We start from the raw sequence: 22,337 nt of genomic DNA on the forward strand, positions 1-22,337 counted from the left end.
GCCCCGCGGCTGCCCACGGCGGGGCCCGGCCCGCGGAGAGCGGTGCGGTACGGTGCTGTCCGTCCGCAGGGCTTTCAAGTCAGCGGCAGCGGGGAGGTGATCGGCCCTCTGTACCGGTGAGGCCGCACCTCCGCTGCCGTGTTCGGTTCTGGGCCCCTCGCTACCAGAAAGACGTGGAGACCCTGGAGTGCGTCCAGAGCTGTGAGGGGTTGGAGCACAAGTCTGATGGGGAGCAGCTGAGGGGACTGGCGTTGTTCAGGCTGGAGAAGAGGAGCTCAGGGGAGCTCTCTGCAACCTGAAGGGAAGTTGCAGCGAGGTGAGGGTTGGCGTCTGCTCCCAGATAACAGTGATAGGATGAGAGCGAATAGCCTCAAATTGCACCAGGTTGGATATGAGGAAAAATCTCTTCTGAGAAAGAGCGGCGCTGCAGTGGCACAGGCTGCCCGGGGAGGTGGTGCAGTCACCACGCCTGGAGGTGTTCAAGAACTGTGTGGACGTGGCCAGTGGGCATGGTGGGGCTGGGCTGACCATTGGACTCAGTGATCGTAGCAGTATTTTCCACCCTTAGTGATTCTGTGATTCTGAGAAGCAGCCTCCCCACTGCTCCTACACCAGCGTTGGCTTCAGTGGCACCACAACTGGCACAGAAACAAAGCATCCATGAACCAGCAACCTACAGGGCCTAAAACTGCCTCAGCAAAGCTAGTGTGTGCTCAGCAGCCACTCAAAGCATACCGAGGAGCTTGGCTGGCCCTGTGGGTACTGGTGTGCCCATCTGAGGGGAAGGCTCCTGCCCTGCAAGGCTGCTGCACAGCAGCAGCATGCAGGCATGTCCACTGCCAGGCAGATGCAATGTCAACAAGAGCAATTTTAGACAATCACTTTTCAAGGGATCGGGTTCATTTGGTGGTTGTACAGTGCAGCCAGCATTAGAAGGGCTGGCAAAGTCTATGACCGCATTAGTTTTCTGGCAATTTATTTTTTTGCTCTTTTAGTTTAGAGTCTCTAACACAGCATTTCCCCTCCCTTGATCACGTGCACCCCATAGCAATAATACCCCATGCTAAAATCCACACGTAAATTAATCTTTTAAATGATTATCTCAATTTGAAAGACTTTTTTTTCCTTACTGCCTCTCCCCCTAACCTTCCACCTCTCCCTTTCCCAGCTCATTACAGGAAGCAAATCTGCAGATGAAAACACATGAAATAGAACCAGATCCCGCCAGAGCATCAAACATGAAATATGCCAGCGCCGCTCCACAGACAGCATAATCAATGCCCTTCTTCCCACAGCAAAACCACCGAAATTCTTTGTTCCTGCACAGAGTTGTCCCAAATCTACAGTTCATCACTTCATCTGGCAAATGAGATACCCCCACAGAAGCCATGTGAGTGAAACCGACTAATTGCCATCTGAGAACGGGTGCATACAGACAGACAATAAAGCAGAGGAACACATACTCATCATTAGCAAAATGTGCTGGAAAATAACAACCCAGGCCCCTCAGTCCTTATCCCAAAGGAGACCAGCAGAAGACTTCCAGAAAATAAACCTTGACCCCGTCTTTGCTTGTGGTCCAGCAGAGAGCCGTCAGCTTGTCACTCACTCCTGCTCACACGCCTCTGTGCTCCATAGGTGTTCCTTTTTTTTTTCTCTCAAGTGGTCAAATTGATTAATATAATTAGATTAAACTAAGAACAATTGCATCTAGCCTGTAGTTAGCCTGAATTTTGCTGCTTTCTGTCAGATCTGATAAAGAGACCCTGAGCCCAGTAGCTTGTTTGCTTTTTCCAGCCATATCAGCTAATCTAATAAAAGATATTACCTTTCTCCACAAACCTGGCTTCCCTGGGATCTTCAGACCATCACAGCTACAACAACAACACTGTCTCGCCTTCTCCAACTGATTCTTCCAGATTCTCTTATCTATGAAATAGAATATGATAAAATGTATTTTGTGTATCGATTCTTATGCTGTTTTCATAATCGTAATATTCAAGTACGGTCTAGGACTACATTAACTGATCCAAGTAACATCTGTCACACGTGGGGCTTGGTTTTGTCTGGTTCTCTCCCCAGGAAGAAAATGATGTGCAGGGCAGTGCTTTGGTTTTGTGAGTTGTTTTGGTTTGGGTTGTTTTTTTTTCTCCTCCATTCTTGTTGCTCTGTTTCATACCAGGGAAAAAGAGGACGATGGCAATTTCTGTGCTAGACTTTATTTCCCAGGGAAGTTAATTTCAGAGTGTTGAGGCACCCATAGAAAGATGTCTCTTGCACAAAGGAATGTTAAAATGTGTTCTACCCATCCAAAGAAAAGCTAATCTGTATTCTTGACATCTGGGACAGAAACATCTGAAAAAAGAGAAGAGCATTTCTCTTCTTCCAGAAAAGGAGTTTCAACCTGTGGTCCTAAGGCTCCAGCACTTGGAGGTTGATTATTAACATACAGGGCAGTGCTCTACACAGCTATAAATAGGAATATCTGGAAATCAAAAGGAGGAACGTATCTACTGATTGCATTGAAACAGACCGTCATAGGACAGCTTGGAGGAGACAGTGGAAATAAACTATTTCATGTGAAAACACAGAGCATTTGCTCCTACATAAGGAGTCACACCATTGTTCCTCAAAGAGGAACTCTGAGCAATCCCACATGTCTGAGAGGCAGAGGTACAACATGTGAGCTTCTGAAAGGCAGGAACTGAGGTGAAGAGAGGAATCATTTGTGCTCAAGTACTGAAAGCAGAAATACCAGAAGACCTCAGGGAGACAGCAGACAGCAGATTTAATATGTTTTTGCAATGTTATATGGCAGCAAAAATCATGCAGTTAATTTAATTTGGGGTTGTAAAGGCAGAGACCTCTTCTCAGAGATATAGGCAATAGTCCCATTTTTTAATATAGCAGTGAGACCACAGTTTGAAGACATGTTTAGATCTGGACAGCTCAGTACAAGCTAGATGTCAACGACTTGAAGGGAAATAAAGAATAAAAAAAAAGAACATAAAATGATAAAAAAGCTGGAAGGGATTACAGTGTGTGTAGGTTGGCCAAATAACAACTGTGAAGAGCATCATGGGAATTGTGTGTGCGAACTTCAGGGGTGCAGAAGCACCAGGGAGCGAAAAAGACTGCTTAGGGTTGTCTGAAGGAGTGTTAACGATATCAGTGTAAATGAAATTAAGCAAAGGAAGTCTTAATCTGCAAATGTGCATGACAGCATCCCAGAGGAGCTCCCATCACCCGATTCATGGAAGACGATCAAGAAGGAGTGACTGTGGGAAGGCATTAGATGGGGACAGCGTGCCTTGGGGATGTCTCGCTTCTGACTGTCTAACTGCTTGCTAACTGCAACATTTTCAGAGCAGGAGGTCTCAACCCTGTGCATGGAGGAAACTTTCTCTACAGCACTGCTGTAGACCAAAAGAACCATGCTTGGTTCCATCAGTTAGCCATGGAGGGAGTGCTGCACTCAAAGGGATCTAAGGGGTGACTGTATCCTCACAACGTTTCCTTTACACCACTGTGATTTTCTGGACGTGTCCCCGGTTCATCATCCGGTAATGACAACAATGACAGCACTCCTTTGTTTAGTGTTGTCGTCATGACATTTTCTTGGATCACACAGACCTTTCAGGAGCTGTCCCAGACAGCACCAACCCCTTCCAAGAAGTCTGTAGCATCCATAGATGGCAGCTAATTGAGATGAAAAAACTAATAAAAAAATCAGAGCCTTTTATTATTCCTTAATTAGAGCAAGGAGATCAAAGTACCTCCTTTTCTAACACAGTAGGAAAGCCAGTCCGAGCTTGCACCCATGCCACCATGCCACCTTTATATCACGTTGTCCACAAAATAGGAGACCTGCAGCATAGTGTGGCCAAGCAAGGGCTGATGCACCACAGTGCTGTTCATCCTGAATGTGCCACACACACAGTGATTTAAAAAAAAAAAAAAGCCCAGACAATGTTATAAATGTTCTAAAATGAGTTTGAACATCTTTCCTTTCCTTTCTGGGTCTGTATTTTTTTAACAACACCCTTAGGGAGGCACTGCAGTGATAATTATCAGTCCAAGCATACACAAAGCATACAAAGGCATCATCTCCTGTATTTGTTGACCTTAAATAGCATTTCTATACGTAGAAATGTAATGATCTCCGTGAAGGAAACCTCTCTACTCATTTATTAAAATGAATACCATGGCCTAACACACACAAGCAAACACAAGTGCACTAATTTGAGGTTGTCCTGTAATTAACTGCTGAAGCATACAATGAAATGAGTCCACCCCCGTATCTCGGGGACCTCTGGCTGCTTCACTCACACTTTGCCTAATGGCTGTCTCAGGACAACACGCCACAAACCTCTCTCATTTCATGCACTTACCTTGTGAGGTTGGTGTTTGTTTTTTGTTTCTAATCAAGAGGAAAGTGTTTTCTTCTTTCTTTTATATGTAGCTTTTCTCTGGAGGTAGGAAAGGCAGTGTCAGCTCTGAAAATTCAAGATTCATCAAGCAATTAAGAATTGATATCTAGTGACTTATCATGACTAGAAATGAGAGATGCTGCATTCATTTTAGCTCTACATGAACCCAAAATAGCTAACCTGATTTTTATGGACAGCGAGATTATTTTAAATCTATTGGGGGGGAGAAGAAGAGCTACAGCTCCCTTATTAAACTGATTTCTCCAAAACCCACACCTGCGTTTCGCACACCGCCTAGCAGAGCAGGGCTGCACAGAGCTGTTCTGAAGAGCCGCTGCGCTCCAGGCTCAGACCCTGCCTTGACCTCAGTGAGTCTGAAAGCCTGCAGAAATCCCAAGGGAGCAAAAGCTGAGCTAAGTTTTACTTTCTCTTCCCCACGTGCTCACACAGCACAGCCCTGTTTGAATAAATAACCCAACCAAGCAGGAATTACATCACATCACGGCTGTGGTTTCTTTCAAATATTCAAAAGAATGGCAAGCATTCCCATTCACAGAATGATCACAGCTCCTCTCCTTGCACCTCTGTCTTCCCGGAGAGCTTGGCTGAGGGCTTCCCCATCTTCCCTGAGCTGAGTGCTGCGATGAGCCCCAGCTATTTGCTCTGCCTGCCCTAAGACCTCTCCACCAGCCCAGGAGATTCTTCAGCAGTTAAGACCTTCTGGGATGGATGTGCAGTAACTCATCACGTCCCCTCCATAAACATTTATTTGGGGAATTACAGCATAAGTAATTGGGCTTTCCATGGTAATTCGGCTTTTACGAGCTCTCCTTATTGCCAAAATGGTGGATACCTCCATAAGAGAAAGCAGTAACTTCTGCAGCTCAGCGACCTCTGTGAGCAGACCTCAGCCAGGCAAATGGGAGCCCTGATCAATACCTGCACAAGAAACCAGCAATGAAAGAAGAATGCTGCCAAAACGGATGCTGGAGACCCAGCAAGAGACATCTTTCCCCCATACTTTATAAGACTGAAAGGAGCTCAATAATTCCCGCTTACCCAGCTACAGGCTCTCACCTTGACAGCCTGATCTGAATAAGAACGTAGGAATTTTGCTCCTGACTTTACTTCTGACCCTATGCAATTTTGGAAAAGTCGTTTAACCTCCTGAGTCTCTGTTTCCTCGTGTATGAAGCTGAAATATCATACCGAGCCTTGCAAGGATACTTGACATCTTTGATTTTAATGACATGTGTCAGCATAAAGCACTGCTGGTGGCATTACAAGGCTAATTCCCTTGCAACTGCAGTACAGGTATTTTGGGTACAATTATTACCCCTGGGAGTGCTCAGAAATCCTTGCCCCAAATTGTAGGCCTAACAGTCTTTCACATGGGATGGAAAACAGAGGTTCTGACTGCTTACCTAAAGACACGTTTCGAAGAAGCCCATATGTTAGCTTTTCCATGTTCATGCTGTTCCAATTTGGGCAATTACATTCTGACTGCTTAAAGCAGGGGAGCTGACCCGCCTAGCCCTACCAGCTGTATATCCCAATCTTTTTGTGGTCAAGAGCTATGGAACACAAGCCACATATTTCAGAAAGAAAAGTGGAGCTCCAGGAGATGCACTTATGTCATGGGTGCAAAGGAGGGAAGCCTGCCCTGACTTCATCAACTCTCAGGGGCTGGTGGCACTTGGGCTGCAGTGCAAAGCTGTGCGGGGCCAGAGGCACCATCCATGCAGGCAAAAGGCAGCCGTGGCTGGGGCGGCTCTGCGTGGCTCTAGGCACCCACCTCGGGAGGCTGGGGTCCTTCAGGGGCGTGTGGGCAGGCAGGGGACAGGAGAGGGAGCAGAGAGGACCTAGGGCACCATCTGGTGGCTTCACTCACCGCCTTCCCTAAATCCCTGACACAAGGTCACAGCCCTTGCATGGCTGAGGACTGGAGAAACACCAGACTCTGCCGAGAGACCGCCCAGCAGGAAGATGGGACCCCTGCCCTTGGCCCTTTGGGTATTGCTGGGTGGGACAGGGGTCCAAGTAGAGCTGCAGTAGCCATTCCACTTGAGTAAGTAGGTAAGTAAGTAGGTAAGTAAGTGCCTTCTTTTGTAAAAAGATTCAGCCCAAGCTATGTCTTTAGACACCTGCCATAGAAATGTTTAATGTCAATGATACCCCTGAGAAGGGAAAGGAAGATGATCGGAAGACAAAAGCAATGGAAAGCGAATACAATGGACAACACCTTGGTAATGCATTTTGTTTCAGTCACCTATCACAACAAGCTCTTTGTTGTCTACAGATAAAAGGCAAAACGTGGTTGGTATATTTCATGCCATAAAACAGCAGCCATGCAAGAGTTTGTTCTCTACCAAAAAGGATGAAAACAGCAAACCACTCATATGCACTCAGCTTTTTGCCTTCTGAAAGTAGGATTTGCTGGAAAGTGTTGTGAAGGGACTACACGACCTCAGTGCCACCAACACCCCTTAGAGCAGTGCCAGCTAAGACAGTACAGAGAGGATCATCACAGTGAGAGGTTGCATGTTAGGACCAAAAGCTCACTCTTGGTACAGAGGATAAAGGGCCCTGTGTTAATATGGCATCTCCTTTACAAGAAAACAGTGCATTTTCCACCTCGCACCACTGCTTATTTTGATAATGTCTCCACTTCCTGAAATCCTGTCAATACAAAGGGGTAATTTCTCTTAGCTTTCCCACCGCCTGGGAATCAAAGATTACAGCTCTGCAACCTGAGAGCATGTTCTGTGTGTAACAGCACCATGCTGGGGAAAGCGAGCAGAGCCATGGCCCTCAGGGACATCGTTTTCAAGAGGAATCCATTCTCAGCATTCAATTTGGGAATAACACAATGAGTCCATCATCAAGTCTCACTCGTGTGGAGCAGGGGTAGATAATCTTTAACTTCTCTTCTTCTTATTATGCTTCATTATTATTATTATTATTATTATTTGTATTGTTCCACACTTAAAAACAGTCTCTTTCTGCATCTATTCTCAGGGACCATGCAGACAAGAGCAAACGACTGCCATTTTTTTTTTTTTTTTTCTTTTTCTGAGCAAATCTTTGCTATAAAGAAACTGAATCAATATTATATAAATTTATATTCACTGGTTTCTCCTACCTGCGCCAGAGGGCATTTCCTCATACCTCCTTGGAAAACTCTGTACCATTTAAAAACAACTCTTCTCTCACCATCTTCTACTTTACACCTTTCTCTCTCACACGCTCTGGGTGGCTGCCCACAGTGCACAGAGCTGGAGAAGTGATACTAGCTTCAGGCTACGCAGCTTCCAAGCTTCCTTTTCTCAAGCAGCAGTCTTTTAGCCTCGCAGAACCAATCCCAAACCCATTGAAATCAACACAGCAACTCCTCCTGACTTTGACAGGCTCTGGCACGCAGCCCAAATCCCCAGACTTTCAGCGTTTCTTGGACATTTTTACTTTTTCACTTGATTGATCGGAACCGGTTGGGATTCGTTCAGTACTTGAGCATTGACTGTTCTAAAATAGCCTTTCTATTCCAAATATCATTCTTTTTCTTACGTTTCGTTTAAAACACCTTCTGCTACTTAATATATAGAATTGTTCAGACACAAATGTAAAGAACACTACTTAATAGAAAGGCAAAGCAAAACACTTCACTGCAAAGTGAGATCTTTGCCAGGAAATTTGCAGCACTATTATTTTTAGCATGTATAAAATTTAAAAAGCAAAACACACACACACACACAAAACAACAAGCAGCATTATTTTGAAAGCTTACACTTTTCATCTCAACCAGCTCCTTTAGAAGATTTTATTACCACACTACCATGTATTTATATTTCATCTCATCATTTCTTCAAATTTGTTAAGGAAAGGAAGCATTACACCCGCATGATTCCCTGTTTCTGTTTTTGTTTTGTTGTTGCTGTTTGTTTTTGTTGTGGGTTTTTTTCTGAGAAATGTTTTTATTCCAATTACTATTTCTGGTCACATTAATAAATACTAAAATTGCTGAGTTCAAAAATTTTATTTCTAATTATTGTGTTCTCTTAACAACCGGAAGACAAGCCTAGTGAGACACACTGTCTATTTATTGCTCTTTCTGAAATGAATTCCTCAACACTGGGAAGAGAAAAAGCGTTTTCCTGTGGTTAAAGAAAGTCCAAATTGCATGTCTGAAATCTCTTCTAATAAAAAGAGCAAAGCAATAAGCGGATTATCTCTTTAAACATAGTATAGGAAGGTTGGAGGCCCTGGAGACATTTTCCATAGCCTCTATCTCTGATGCATAGCAACATTATCTTCAACTAGAGAGGGTCGTATGACCCTGGAGCTCCGTTTTAATTTGATCTTCTTCTTTAAAGAGGTTTCTATGATTCCTCTCAAGTTATGCTACATATTCTTATTTTGGGTTGGTTTTGTTTGGTTGTTATTTTGTTGTTGTTTTTTTAATCTGAGATAAAACGGCCCCAGCTTTTTGATCCACTGGCTTGATCGTGTTATATGGATATTAAATGTAACCTTTTCTCTACCAGAACTAGCATATGCATCAGCACTAAAGGTAGGCAAGTTCCAGCTGACAGGAGAGAGAAGCGCTTGGATAGAAAATTCACCTTGAGGGTCTCTCTCCTCACTCTGGTCATTCTAAGTTTGAGAACTCGTCCATCTGCCAAAATAATCTATGAGGGAAAACAAAGCAGAACAAAACTTCTATCTTTGTTGGGAAATAATGGCCGGCTGAAACAAAGGCAAACCTATGGATTTTGGTGAGGCAGAGATACCAAATCTCCTCCTGCAGAAATTCAAAATCCCAAACAGTAAGAATGCCCATTGCCAAAAAGAACAGCAAGCTGGGGAGATCAGCTTGAACTTCTCAGGCTGAGACGTAGCCCCAGAACTGTTTGGATTACGCCACCCAGCAAGGGAGTTTCCTCAGGTTCCCGGCTTTTCCTTTTCCTTGTTCTGGATGTTCCCACTGCCACTGGGACATCTTGGCAGGCAAGGATATTTTCTCTGTCTTCCTCAAATCCATTTTTATTTCTGTTCATGCATCCATCCCTCAGCCAATACTGCTGATATTGCTGAAGAGAAAGCATTTCTCCCAAGGCACTGATTTGAGTCAGTTGAGTATGGTCGCAGCAGGCATCTGTGACTACTTGATGGGATTAGCAGATTATGAGAAAGCATGTTTCGCTGTGGGGATCCTGAGAAAGGAAAAATGGGCAGGTGGATGCTTGAATCTTCGTTAAACTATGCATGAAGGCCTGATGGCTGTGTCAGGAAAGCCATAGGCACAGGATCAGATGGACTGCTGCAGATCAGGATTCAAAGATCAAGCCAGCAAGCAGGGAGGTCTCTGGACTGTGATACCACCTCCAGAGGATCAAGATTCAAGTATTTCAGCCAGGCCAGGTGAGAGAAACCTGCACAGATCCCATCTGCACCATTTTTAAGATATGTGACTGCTCGACAAAAAACAGCTTTTCTTTTGCATCAAACAGCTTTGCTGCAAAATAGCTTTGCTGCATAAATACAGACTGAGCCCCCGTGGGATCTGAACAGGTGTATTCTGCTGCTAATGAAGTGCAGTCTGGAGGGAGCCCAAGGTTCATGAGTTCCCCGTGGCTGTGCCCTGAAGTCACTGTGGGTCTTCACAGAGAACCGAGGGTGTAGAAAGTAGCTCTGTCGCGCAGGAAGATGTCTGATCCACACAGCGTCAGTTTTTCCCTTAGATATTCTCATACAGTGTATCACTGTATTCTTCTACAGTTTCTTCCTTCTTAGGCGTCTGCAGAATGATGAAAAGGAGAAAAAAGAAATGGAGGAAAATTATTCAAAAGAAGATGAATTAATCCTTAATCAGCAGACACTGATGTTTGTTCTGTTAGAAATGGCTGTAAGAGATCTGCTGAAACGGAAGCCGCTTTGCTGAGAAATGTTGCTCCAAAAGAGACGAACGTGACTAATCCAGCCCAAGGGATAAAGATGCCTCCTTTACTTGTCACTCTTCGCCCAAAAAGCCGTCAGACAAGTAGGGGAGGGAAAATTGGACTCGGTAAAAAAATAAATCACTTTGGATTCTGTGAAGGAGGAATTCCCTGACCTCCCCAATCCGGTTTCTTCAACAGTTGAGTCTATTCCTCACGACTGTTCCCTGTGTAGACAAGGCGCTGACATACTGATATTTTAAGCGCCGCGTGGCACAGGCCTGCTGTAAGCAAGGTTATGCAGTGAGTAGCTGGAATGCCAGAGGCTGAATGGAGCCCTACCTACACTAGCTTCTTCTCTGTTGCCACCACCAAAGGGAAATGTTCTACAAAATCTGAGTGCGGGCACCTCCATAGCAGGAACAGACACTAGAGGATTAACCCATCACCACCCAGGCTGGCTGTCAGCACAATGCAACAGCTTGCAAATGCTCTTGCTTCAAGTGCTCTCTGCGCTGCTTCACTTGACATGCACCATCCTGCACCAAGGGCTGGCTGTGATCCTCTGCAGTGAGTCTCAGCCACAGTTCAGCAACTCAAGCTTCCTGCTGCAGCCCAAACCCGCTGACCCACAAGGTTTGCTCTTACAAAAACACCCTATTAGGTTCTGACATGGCCAGCTAGAGGATGAACATCTCAGGTGGCCAGAGCCCAGGAAGATGGAGCGGGAAGCTGATCAAGAGGTTTTGCCTCTGCAGTGAGAAGTACAGTCAAATTCACCTGTGCAGAGAAGGCCGTATCCCTTCGAGGGGAACCCAGCTCATTCCTGGCTTTTGTGAAACAACCTCAGAGATTAATACAATTCTCCCACTTTTCCATTTTAAATCATTGTTCACTGCGCAGAGAGCCCAAGGCCTTGGCATTCTCTTCCAATCCTCACAGTTGTTCCTACTGCAGAAGCTCCTTTCCACTCTCCACACTTGCACTTGGAGAGGATAAGTAGAACCCTGAGGTGGGACAGAGCAGAGGAGGTGATGGAGCCCTGCCACTCACACTTCCCTTTTTCTGACCAGCATGAAGACTGAACACACTCAGAAGTGTGTCTGCTCATGACAGTGAGAGCTCATCCCATCACCTCTTTTTGCTCTCTTCTCCTTTGTTTCTCCCACCTCTTTTTCGATCTTTACCTCTTCCCCGCTGAGACCACAAGAGCCAGACCCACTTGCACACAGACACTCCTTTGCTCTTGCTTTGTTGCTTTGTTCCCGCTGTTTTACAAGTCTGCTGGCCCCTAAAGCAGTTCAGTGGTGTGGGCCACACACAGGTGATTCAGCGCAGCCCAGACAACTCCATGGTAGGAAAAAAGACGTACTGCATCTCCTCATTCAGACCAAATCATTTAGAAGGAGGCAGCTGATAAAGGTATACAGATGAATAAATAGGACAGAGAAGAGGAATCTGGACTGACTGATCTTCCTACCCAATTAGTTCAAAATGCAAGAACACAAGAACAGGAATGCTGTCTCTTCCAGTACGTAAGATGCACTGTGGTAGAAGACAGCTTATATAAAAGAACCTATTCTTCCCTTCAGTAATCAATTGCTGTAATCAGATACCTGCCACTGCCTCTGCTACAACCGCTTTAAAACCACAGCACTAACTGCAGCATGCCACCGGTGCTGGAAGGAGAACACATGCAACCAGCTCTGACATGGAAGAAAGCACTTGGTTCTGTACCACTGGATTTGTGACAGTGCTTCAGACACTGGACAATACTGTCCTTCCTTCATGAAACAGAGGGATGGTGCCAGGTGAAGCTGGCTGCAGGCACCAACTGCATAGTTAACCTGCAGAATGCTCTGCAGCAGGACATCAGAGGGAGAAGCAGGAGACATTTTTCAGAAAAATTTTCCAGTGTTAGAAGAGTGAATCTACTTTTTAAGTAGACAAGAGTTCTGGAGGGGAAATGAACAACAAAGATCTGAGGGCAGGAAGGAAGCGTTCCCTGGGGTTTTGTCCTTAGAAACATCTGATACTTGTGCTAAGGGCAGGGTGCAGGGCTGTGTGGGCCTCCAGTCTACACCATACGGCCCCCACAATTGATCCATGCCTGCATATTCCAAGCTACTTTCATTATGAGTGGATTCAGTTCCCTGTCTCTAACTCGTAACTCTCAGCCGAGCAAGAAGATCCAAGACGTAGCCATACTGCCTTTTCCTGCCTCTGTTAAGGCCATCTTACCTTCTTTTACCAGGTGCTTAATCTTGCAGGTGCTTAATGCCAGCCAGAGTAAAACTGTGTCCCAAGTCTGCCCCTAGTGCACAGATTCTTCTGTAATGGAGGACTTCTTGGCTGCCTAAACAATCTGGAGAAGGTAATAGTGGAGGGCAGCATCTGGCCAACCCTCCATGAATATCTGGGCCATTTAGAGGGAGTAATGCCAAACTTCTCAACACCTTTCAGCAAAGCATCTGCATAAAGCCAGGACTGCCAGAATCAGTAACACTGAAGGAGCAGGGGTTCTGTCAGAAGCAGGAACATACACTACATGTGCAGCCCAGCTGGCGAGTGGATGTCACGTCCCATTTTCCTCTTTCAGTGGGGCTGGAAGTGGGGAAATAGCAGACACGTTTACTACCTGCCAGGGCCGTGGTGCCTCTGAGCTTTCCAGTTTCTAAGGGAATTCTCTAAGAACGAACACAGCCCCAGTCTTTACCTTGCCTGGAAGACTTTTTCTGTGTTCTGGGATCTTTGTGTTGTTCTTGAGGACAGAGTAGACCTCAACTTGCTGCGAATCCAGGCACTGGAAGAAAGAAAAGGGTAGGGTTCACATTAAATGCTTAGGTTTAAGCACACCTGATTCCTCATCTTGTGCCTGCTGTTTCTGACCTACAAAATTCTGAAGTTCCTGTCTTGCACAAAAATAAAATAATTCTTTGTCCTAAAACTTCTACAGTGCAGTTTCATCACCTTTCTTTTTCAGGCTGATAGACACAGGTTATGACATTACCTATCCAATGTAAGGCAGAAGAGAACAATGCCAATGTCCCTGCTTCCCTCCAAATCGTCACAGAATGCGTAAGAAAGACCTCCCTGTCTGTGGTGCACAAAGGGAACCACAGGTAACAGGCAGCAAGCTGCATCTCTCAAGACTGTTTGGATGCCTAACAGCCAGAGGTTCTTGCTCTTGGTTGTTCTGGGCATACAGTGACGAGAAGGGAGTTTAGTCTGGGGTCCTGAAAAACAGGGCTGTTGAAAACAGGAAATCCTACAATAGGCACAATTTCTGTTTATTGCCTGGTATTTTTTTTTTCCAAGCTAGAACTGTCTTTTCTTCTTAAAGAATAATAATAATAAAAAAAATCAATACACTTGCAGGCCCACAAATATATCTGCGGTCCCACACGGATACAGAGAAACACACACACGTTCTACATGTGTATGCACCCGTTGGTCCCCCAGGTAATCATGTCACTAGAGATGCATGTCAGTTTGAGTGATGTTCCAGATCTGCCTGAAGGATCAAACATAACAATCAGGAGGACTTTTCCATGTGTGTTTCAAGGATGACAGCAGGTTGCCAAGGTGGCTGTTTCTCTGGCAACAGTAAGATGGGAGGAGCTCAGCCGTAAGAGGGGCAGATGGTATTAGTGGAGAGAGTGTGGAGGGAGCAAGGCGCCCTGCAATACAGCAAAGGGGACTAGCAAAATACAGGGGGTTTCTCCTGGCACTGCCAGTCATCTGACCCCCATCGTTTCATAGGGAGCTCAGCATCTTTCTGGATCATGGCCAGCAGGACTGAGGTTAGAACAGGACAAGATGATAGCGGAGCAGCATTTGGAAATGGGGCTGGGAGCAAGCCCCCATCAGGAAGGACCACAGTGAAAGAAACTCCATGTGGCTCTCCCGTTTCCACTCCTCCTCCTCTGTAAGAAGTCAAAGTACTTCACTTGTCCATGTCTCTCTCCCAAGATCCCACTTGCCTGAAGCACACATTCCCAACTACTTCTGTGTGCACAAGCGTGCACAGAAAATCTCATTTCCCTTTCCTCATTTTCAATTCTCTTTGTGATGCTTGCAGTGAGGACCCTGTCCTCTGTGCAGTGCTCCTAACAGCCTGGCTCTGCATCCCATTGACATGGCAGGCAGCCTTTTTCATTGCTCTAGTCCAAAGCCATTCACGAGCAAGACGTATCCTTTTAGTGCTTAAACCCTCAAAGAGATTCCCTCTTTTTGCAAGCCCTCCTTCCCACGGAGGTTCCTGATAATGCTTTGCTGACCAGTTGGAAGGCTAGTGTCTCCAACTGCCATTTGCAAATCAATTACTTGTACATGGTCACTGAGCACCTGCTACAGTCACAGTGGTAGCACGCAGGCCTCTCCCCTGCTGGCAGATGCCTTCTCAAAAAGCTCCTGTGCTCTGGAACTCGCCTGCACTGCAGGAGCTCTGTTTGCTGCTGAAAGAAAAAGCAGCACTTGTTTGAAGTGTAAAGCAGGCGAAGCGAGGCCCTTGGATTGTTATTTCCAAGCTGCTCATTAACTAGGCAGCTAAGCTGGAAGATGGAGAGAAATACAGGTTTTGGTCCGGGTGATGCGATGAACTCCTCTGGGACCGCAGGAGAGTGAAGAGGCCTTGCAGTGCTTACAGTGTAGTGGAACAAAGCAGGTGTCCAGCTGTCCCCACTACAGGGACTTTGTACAATCTCAAGCTGCATTTCACTGCATACACTCTCCCTTAGGGACCATAAGGTGTCACCTGGAATAGATGGTGGGGAGAGCATTTGCTCCTAGCGACGTGCAGCAGAATGGTTTTGCAGAAGGTGTGCTGGGAGCCTTTCTGTGCCAGGGGCAAGCCTTGCTGCCAGGGAAGATAGCACAGACCATTTAACAAGCTGCACCAGCCAGTTCCAAGTCCTTGCCTGTATGTCCAGTCCTGCCGTCTGTTGTGTCTGCTCCAAGCTCCAGGCTCACTAGAACACTGTGGCTCCCTAACTTTTTTCCAGACTTGAACCTTCTGCCTTCCCTCACAGACAGCATATCTGGCACATGCTGGCCTCCTGTCCCTTCACCTAATCTCTGATCTCCCTCTTTATCTCATCAGTAGAAGTGACTTTCCAGTCAACCATACCATTCCCTTGCCTTAGCTTCCCCCAGAGTTGACCACAGATAGAAATCTATCCCTCCCTTCCCCAGGAATGAAGCGCTGTGTGTTCAGCAACCTGGTTAAGCACCAACAGGATTTCACAGAGCATGTTCTCCATCCCAGGGCTCACCATCTCCTCCCAGTTATCTTTCCCATAACATCTCAGAGCCCTGCTCTTACCGTGCGCTGCGTCTGCTGCGGGAGTTGCTGCCTCATGCCTGAACGAGTCACAGCATCTGCTCTATGGGGCAGGCTCACACCCCATGGCATACATGACATGATTTGAGGCTGCCTGCAGCTCTGCCAAAGAGGGCTGAGCTGCCTGCCCTGCACACTGGGCTGGCTGCAAGCCCTGCACAGCTGGCGTGCGGCTAATGGGCTATGGGGGAAGGCTGGATGGGCCAGGTCCATAGGGCTCCTGGAAGCACAGGAGCCCAGCCAGCTACTGGGACTGCCTGTGCCTAAGGCTGGCTCTGCTGGCTTGCTGCATTAGCCTTAGTGGGGCCTCCTGAACAGAACAACATGATGAAACATGTAATTAAGATGGAGCTAAGGATGCATGACGAGGCCGACTGAGCGAGAAATGGATTTGAATTTTTTTTTGTCTCCTTGCAGAAATCATCCACTTCAGCAGGAAACTACCCATTTGGATTTTTAAAAGACAGAATTAAAAAGAAATTACTTGATACAAATGAAAAGGTTTATAACCTGCAACATCCTTTACCAAAAGCATTTCTTTTTACCCAGAATAAACATATCACATACCATGTACAGTGCTTTCTTTTAAACCTCCATTCCAGAAACTGAAGGGCCACAAAGCAGTGCCCCCCACTCAGTGAAGTGTGAACAAGAAGGGGGCAGGCCTGCCCTTGCTTTCACATCTGCCCCCTATCAGATTTCCATGCCTCTTTGGCAGGGCTTTGCTCTTCTCCGCAGTACATTCTCCAGAGCTCTGCTTTGTTTAGTTTAAATGATTCATGCAGCTGAGGTTTTCCTTGGAGAGACTTTTCTAGCCCTTACAGACCTCACAGTCAGAAAGGTTTCCTAATATTCAGGCAACATCCTTCTCTACTCACTTTCATTTCATTCCTCCTCATTTGTCCCACAGACCATGTGGAAAAAAAATAAATGAAATAAATCATTCCCTTCTTAGCAAAGCAGCCCTCCCATGGGAGTTAAAGGGAAAAAAAAGAAAAAAAAAAAAGGAATTCATTTTAAATGGAACTGGATGGGCTGCAAATGTGATTAGGAGTCATGGTTTCTTGAGGTAGCCAAGGTCTGGGCTTGACGTTTCAGGAGAGCCACTCCAATCCTATTACCTATGACACTGCCACTACTGGGCTCATAGAGTGGCAGCAGTCAGTGTTCTCCATTCTGGAGAATGGAGAAAGGAGAGAGGCTGCATTTTATGCAGTTGAAAAGGGGAAATGCCCCAAAAAAATCTCTTTTCACTTTCTTCCTGTCCTTTTCCTCAGATGCTAGTCAGCCAGCTCAGGACTGCAGTGGTCCATGCCACTCACACCAGCAAAGCCTCTAAAAAGTTGTTGGTGGGAGTGTTTCTCTCTCTGTCACTGAGTCATCACTGTCCACCTGAGAAAAGCATGTCACTGAGACACTTTGCAGTACAAGTGAGGCTGAGGTCCAGTCTTCCCTTCTGACTTCTGGAGGCCCTTCCACCTCCAGTGCCAGGAGCTCTCCACGGCCCCATGCTTGCTGCTCAGTCACGTGCTGCTGGCGGAGGGAAGGGTGCTGCCCACCAGCACAGGGCATGGCACAAGGCTTTGGCACTGGGAACAGGATTGAGACGTGCACAGCCCTGAGAGGAGCTGGCCAGGGCAGAGCACAGAAATGGGGCTGCCAGGTATATAGCTATCACTGCTGCTGAGATGGAGGGTGATTCTGATACTCACGTCATAAACAGGAGAAGATGGTGGTGGGCTTGATGAAGGAGGCTGAGTTTCTGTCTGCTGTCTCCTGATATTTAGTTGGTTCTTTTTAGGACACAATATCTGCTCAGGACAAAACATAGAATTACACATTTGGAAAAAATAACATTTCCCCAAGGATGAAATGAATGCCAGTGTCACATCAGAGCCAGCTGCCTACACACCCTCCAAGTACTCGCACAGTAGAGAATGATGGCATTCTGCACAACACAGGCCAGTCACTTTTCTCACCACTGAGTGAAAGGAAGGAGTCTGACAACTGACACTGAAGCACTGGAAAGCAGAACTGGGCTCTGTCTGTATGTAGAAATCAGCTCTACCACTGACAGCAGGATGGAGGGAATAGCTATTTAACAGCATATGACAATGCTGAAGGATGAGGAATAAAGCAGAGCCCTGTTCAAAGTGCAAGAGGAATTTCAGAGAGGCAGAATGCAGTGATTTTTGTGAGGATTTAGCTGGGAAGACGTAGCTAATACACAGAGTCTAAAGAAAAGCACCAGACAGGCATTAATGATGACATATAGTCATTGATACACTAACAGGCAGGTCCGGCACGGAGTTATGGAGTTGAAGGAAGAAAGTCTTTTCCTCTGAATTGTTTCTCGCGTCGGACGGCTTCTCCTTGAAAATGCTTCATTCATGCACAGGTAAGGGTTAGCACTGCTCAGCAAGCAAAAGAAAGAGGCAGAGAAGGCAGAAAGCTTTGCTAAGTATCTCTGTTTTAATTCAGAAAGAAGTGGGATGATTATATTCACATCACATGAAAACAATGAACTGCTTTCCAGTCCATTAGTAACTAAGGAGGATGCTAAATAGCTTCTCTTAAAGATAAACATTTTTAAACCAGCAGGTCTGAGCAAGCTGTGGTGAGAAATATGGTCTGTGTTCAGCAGGAGGGCAAATGTAATGACTGCATGATCTCTTCAGGCCCCAAGGAGAGCCTGTAGGTCTGAGACTTGCTGGCCTGCCTCAAAGTCTAGAGGGGCCAACTGGCAAGCTGTGAGAGTGCCTCCCTCCTATCCCCATGGAGATGCTATCTAGGCAGGCAGAGCTGGGGGTTCATCTCCAGCCTAGTCACTCTGTCTCTAACTCCTTCCCCTTCCACCTGCCTGCCTGCAAGGTAAATCTCACGAGATTTGCAGGTCTGCCAACTGCTACCACTCTGTGTTCAATCTCACTATCTCTGAATGTGCATGCTGAAGCCTGATGCTCCTTGGAGCCAAAGGTCTGCATCAGCAACGTAGCTTTCACATAAAAACGTGCACAGACTGCTGCTGTAATGGCAGAGGGCAGCTTGACAGAGTAAATATGGGTGGATACAATACCTAAAAAAACATAATTCCCCAAATTCAGTTCTAAAATACATCAAGTCTATTCAAGCCAGCTTTAAGATATCCAAAAGATTGCAAAGGAACATCTGAGGGTAGCAGTAATGCTAGAGGGGAGCTGGAGGGGAGCTCTGCGGAAAGGGACCTGGGTGTCCTGGTGGACGACAGATTGGCCATGAGCCAGCAGTGTGCCCTTGTGGCCAAGAGGGCCAATGGCATCCCGGGGTGCATTAAAAAGAGCGTGGCCAGCAGGTGAAGGGAGGTGATCCTCCCCTCTACTCTGCCCTGGTAAGGCCTCATCTGGAGTACTGCGTCCAGTTCTGGGCTCCCCAGTACAAAAAAGACAAGGATCTCTTGGAAAGAGTCCAGCGGAGGGCCACGGAGATGGTGAAGGGCCTGGAGCATCTCTCCTATGAGGAAAGGCTGAGTGAACTGGGTCTGTTCAGCCTTGAGAAAAGGAGACTGAGAGGGGACCTGATCCAGGTCTATAAATATCTAAGGTGTGGGGGGCTGAATGGCGAGGCCAGACTGTTTTCAGTGGTGAGTGGAGACAGGACAAGGGGAAACGGCTGGAAACTGCAGCACAGGAAGTTCTGCACAAACGTGCGCAAGAACTTCTTTACAGTGAGGTGACGGAGCACTGGAACAGGCTGCCCAGGGAGGTGGGGGAGTCTCCTTGTCTGGAGATGTTCAAGACCTGCCTGGATGCCTACCTGTGCGACCTGCTGTAGGGAACCTGCTTTGGCAGGGGGTTTGGACACGATGATCTCTGGAGGTCCCTTCCAACCCCTACAATTCTGTGATTCTGTGATTCTGTAATAGAACAGCAGATTTCGCCTGGCCAACAGAGATTCCAGTATTAAAACTTCAAAGTTGATTCCACAGGGCTCCTGACTCATTTAGACCTTTCAGTCCTACTTTCAGCTCTTCTTCTCCTGCTCTGCACCTCTTTTATTCCCCACTTGTGGTTTCTCCTTTACCCTCTGTTCTTTCTCACCCAGATGGTTCAAGCCTATGCTACTGGCCTTCTCAACCAAAGGTCCCTGTGAGCCCAGTCTTAATACCCTTCTCCAGGCTCTAGTGCTTTCTCACTCTGGCTCCCAGTCCCAATTTCCCTCCCAAGTCCCTTCATTTCAGCCTCACAGAACCACTGACATTTGAAGATGCCTCTGGAGTTTGTCTAGTGTAATCTGCAGCCTGCTCAGGGTCAACTTAGGCAGGCTGCTCAGAATTTTGTCTCACTCTTTTTTCCCAGTCAGCTGTGACCTCTACACAGGCTTCCTTGAGATCTTACCATGACCTTCCCCTTTAACACTGTCTCCTAATGTTTGCTCTGCCAAGCATATGCTCGATATTCTGGTCCTCATCCCCTCCACACTGCAAACTGTTGTTTTCTAAACAACAGCCAACCTATGGCTCAGGAATGCAGTTGAAGTTTCCTTTCATCAGGTCATGCCTTTGCAACAGAGTAGGCCCCATCTTGAAAAAGGATTAGAAACAGGGAAAGCGTTGCTCTCCTTCCACTACTGGGACTGCAACAGACACACAGGACATGCTGTGTGGAAGGACAGCCTTGCACAGGATCCCTTCGACAACTGAGCTGCTAAATTGACAAGAGCCACAAACTAAGCATGCAGAAACTGCAATTTTCCAAGGACCCATCACAAGGCTGCTTGAATATTCTCAGGGCCAGCACACTGCTGGTGTGACTGCCCGCCCCATCTCTGATCCTTGCTCTAAAGCAGAGCATGCCAAAGTCAAAATGGTTATTAGAATTTATTTAATGGACAAATCAATGACTCGCTTTATCTTTTCTGTAATCTTTTTTCTCAGAATGACTGAACTTAGAAAAAGAAAATAAACCTGAGGCAGACACTCAGCATGGAAAATTTCAGCACGGGGAGTTCCAATCCAGCCAAGTTAGAAGCAAGTGAAATAAATTCCTAGAATGGGCCGTGTCAGGTATTGGTTTTTATTTGGTAATAACTTGCCTTTCTTTTCCACACTAGCAGAGCTGTTGCGGCGATGCTCAGTGCAGCCAGAAGAGTGGTAAAGGTAATGAGAATTTCTCGCCCATGAGAGGTCTGTGCATATCCTGTACCTGTGGGAAAGAAGGCAAAAGATTCATCCTGTGAGCAGAAATTATGTTTCTTGTGTTCTTAACAGATTAGAGGGAGGTGACATATATATGGCAGCCAAAAAGGCTGGTAGGTAGTTAGAGGTTGGGAAAGGTCTTGAGTGATGGGGGAGAAAGGCAGATAGTGGAAAGCACGCAGGCTACATGAAAGAGCAGAGTGGGTACTGCAAACATCCCCTGACCGGCGCAGCACAGGGATTTTTCATCGTGGCTCTTCACATTTACCCTAAGCAATTCTTCATATCCAGCATTCAGTAATGCAAATCCAGCCAATCAGCAGCATGCACTTTCTGACCACATTTCTAAAGCATTTGCTCTTATCTTTCTCCGAAGGTCTCCCTTGTTTTCCAGTCTGTGCATCAGTGGAACAACTGAAACCTTGTAACCACGTGGAAAAAGGGGAGGGATTAGGGTGAGCCCCTAGACTGACTGTGAGCCCCCAACAGCCAGCACCTAACCTCTACATCCGATCACAGTGAGCACCATAACCACCGACCTCATTTTCATCCATCTCTGTCACTCTGATAAAGGCCAAACCATGCTGTGTCCTGGACACTGACACTAAAAACACCCTACCTGGTCCCTGTTTAGAGCTTGATTTTAAGGCTGGTGCTCCCAAGTGCCTGTGGAGGGTAGGTAAAAATTCCTGTTTATTCACGTTACCACCTGTGACTTGGGAACAATGGCACAGGTAACCTGTGTAAAACACACTCAACTGGCATTAAATATTGGGTATTAAGCATTACTCCTATCTGACTTTATAGCTTGCTCGGGTAGAGGAAGATAAGAGTACAGATCATATTTTCATAGTAAAATCCAGCTGATCTTTAACTGTACACCCCTCCTTTCTGGTTGTTCACTTACCTCTAACAAGGACAAACACTCCCTTTCCCTTTATCTGGATGTCATTCCACTGGACTTTGCAGTAGTATGTGCCAGTAGAAGAGGTGCTTTCAAGCGGCTTTGTTTCGTGATTGTAAGATTTGATGGCAGTCCTATTCTCTTTTCCAGGAGGGATATCTACTTGTTCTTTCTTATTACAGATGGATACTTCCTGGTCCCATGCATTAATCCAGTAATAGAAGATTGTAAATCTGGTGTATTTCAGTGTGTATGGGAAGATGACTTCACAGGGGATGGATACTTTTTCCTTAAGCAGTGCAACCTGGATTAGAGGTTTCTGCTGTACGCTGACATCTCCTCCTGCAAGGGTGATAATTGTTAGCAGTCATCTATAAGTCAGGAGAAAATTGCTGCCCCAAAGACATGATCACATGGTGAAAATAAATGTACGCCGAGAAGCATGTCTAGAGCAAGCAGTGCTGGCCCTTGTCAGAAACTGAGTGATGCAGAGCACGTGCCCCTTGTGATCTGCCACATCTCTTAGGTAATTGCTGTGTGATTTGAGATAGCCTGT

At 46.3% G+C, this 22,337-nt stretch overlaps 1 protein-coding gene and 1 long non-coding RNA gene across 6 annotated transcripts in view; one reads left to right on the plus strand and one right to left on the minus strand.

Moving 5' to 3' along the window:
* On the plus strand, positions 1-1,969 carry LOC128073463 (uncharacterized). Its single transcript, XR_008202720.1, has 2 exons — positions 1-316; positions 1,169-1,969. It is a non-coding gene; the product is annotated as an uncharacterized LOC128073463 (long non-coding RNA).
* NFAM1 (NFAT activating protein with ITAM motif 1) overlaps positions 1,833-22,337 on the minus strand; it is a 26,545-nt gene continuing 6,040 nt past the window's right edge. For 3 of the 5 annotated variants that reach the window (XM_052668397.1, XM_052668398.1, XM_052668395.1), the window contains 5 exons: positions 21,785-22,123; positions 20,775-20,884; positions 17,417-17,515; positions 13,080-13,166; positions 8,234-10,224 (listed from right to left, as the gene is read on the minus strand). In XM_052668397.1, coding sequence (XP_052524357.1) covers positions 10,165-10,224; positions 13,080-13,166; positions 17,417-17,515; positions 20,775-20,884; positions 21,785-22,123 — 695 coding nt within the window. In that variant the 3' untranslated portion in view covers positions 8,234-10,164. The other 2 variants (XR_008202715.1, XM_052668396.1) reach the window with 2 other exon arrangements.

Source organism: Tympanuchus pallidicinctus, unplaced genomic scaffold (assembly GCF_026119805.1).
Source record: "Tympanuchus pallidicinctus isolate F22 unplaced genomic scaffold, pur_lepc_1.0 scaffold8, whole genome shotgun sequence".
Lineage (NCBI taxonomy): Eukaryota > Metazoa > Chordata > Aves > Galliformes > Phasianidae > Tympanuchus > Tympanuchus pallidicinctus.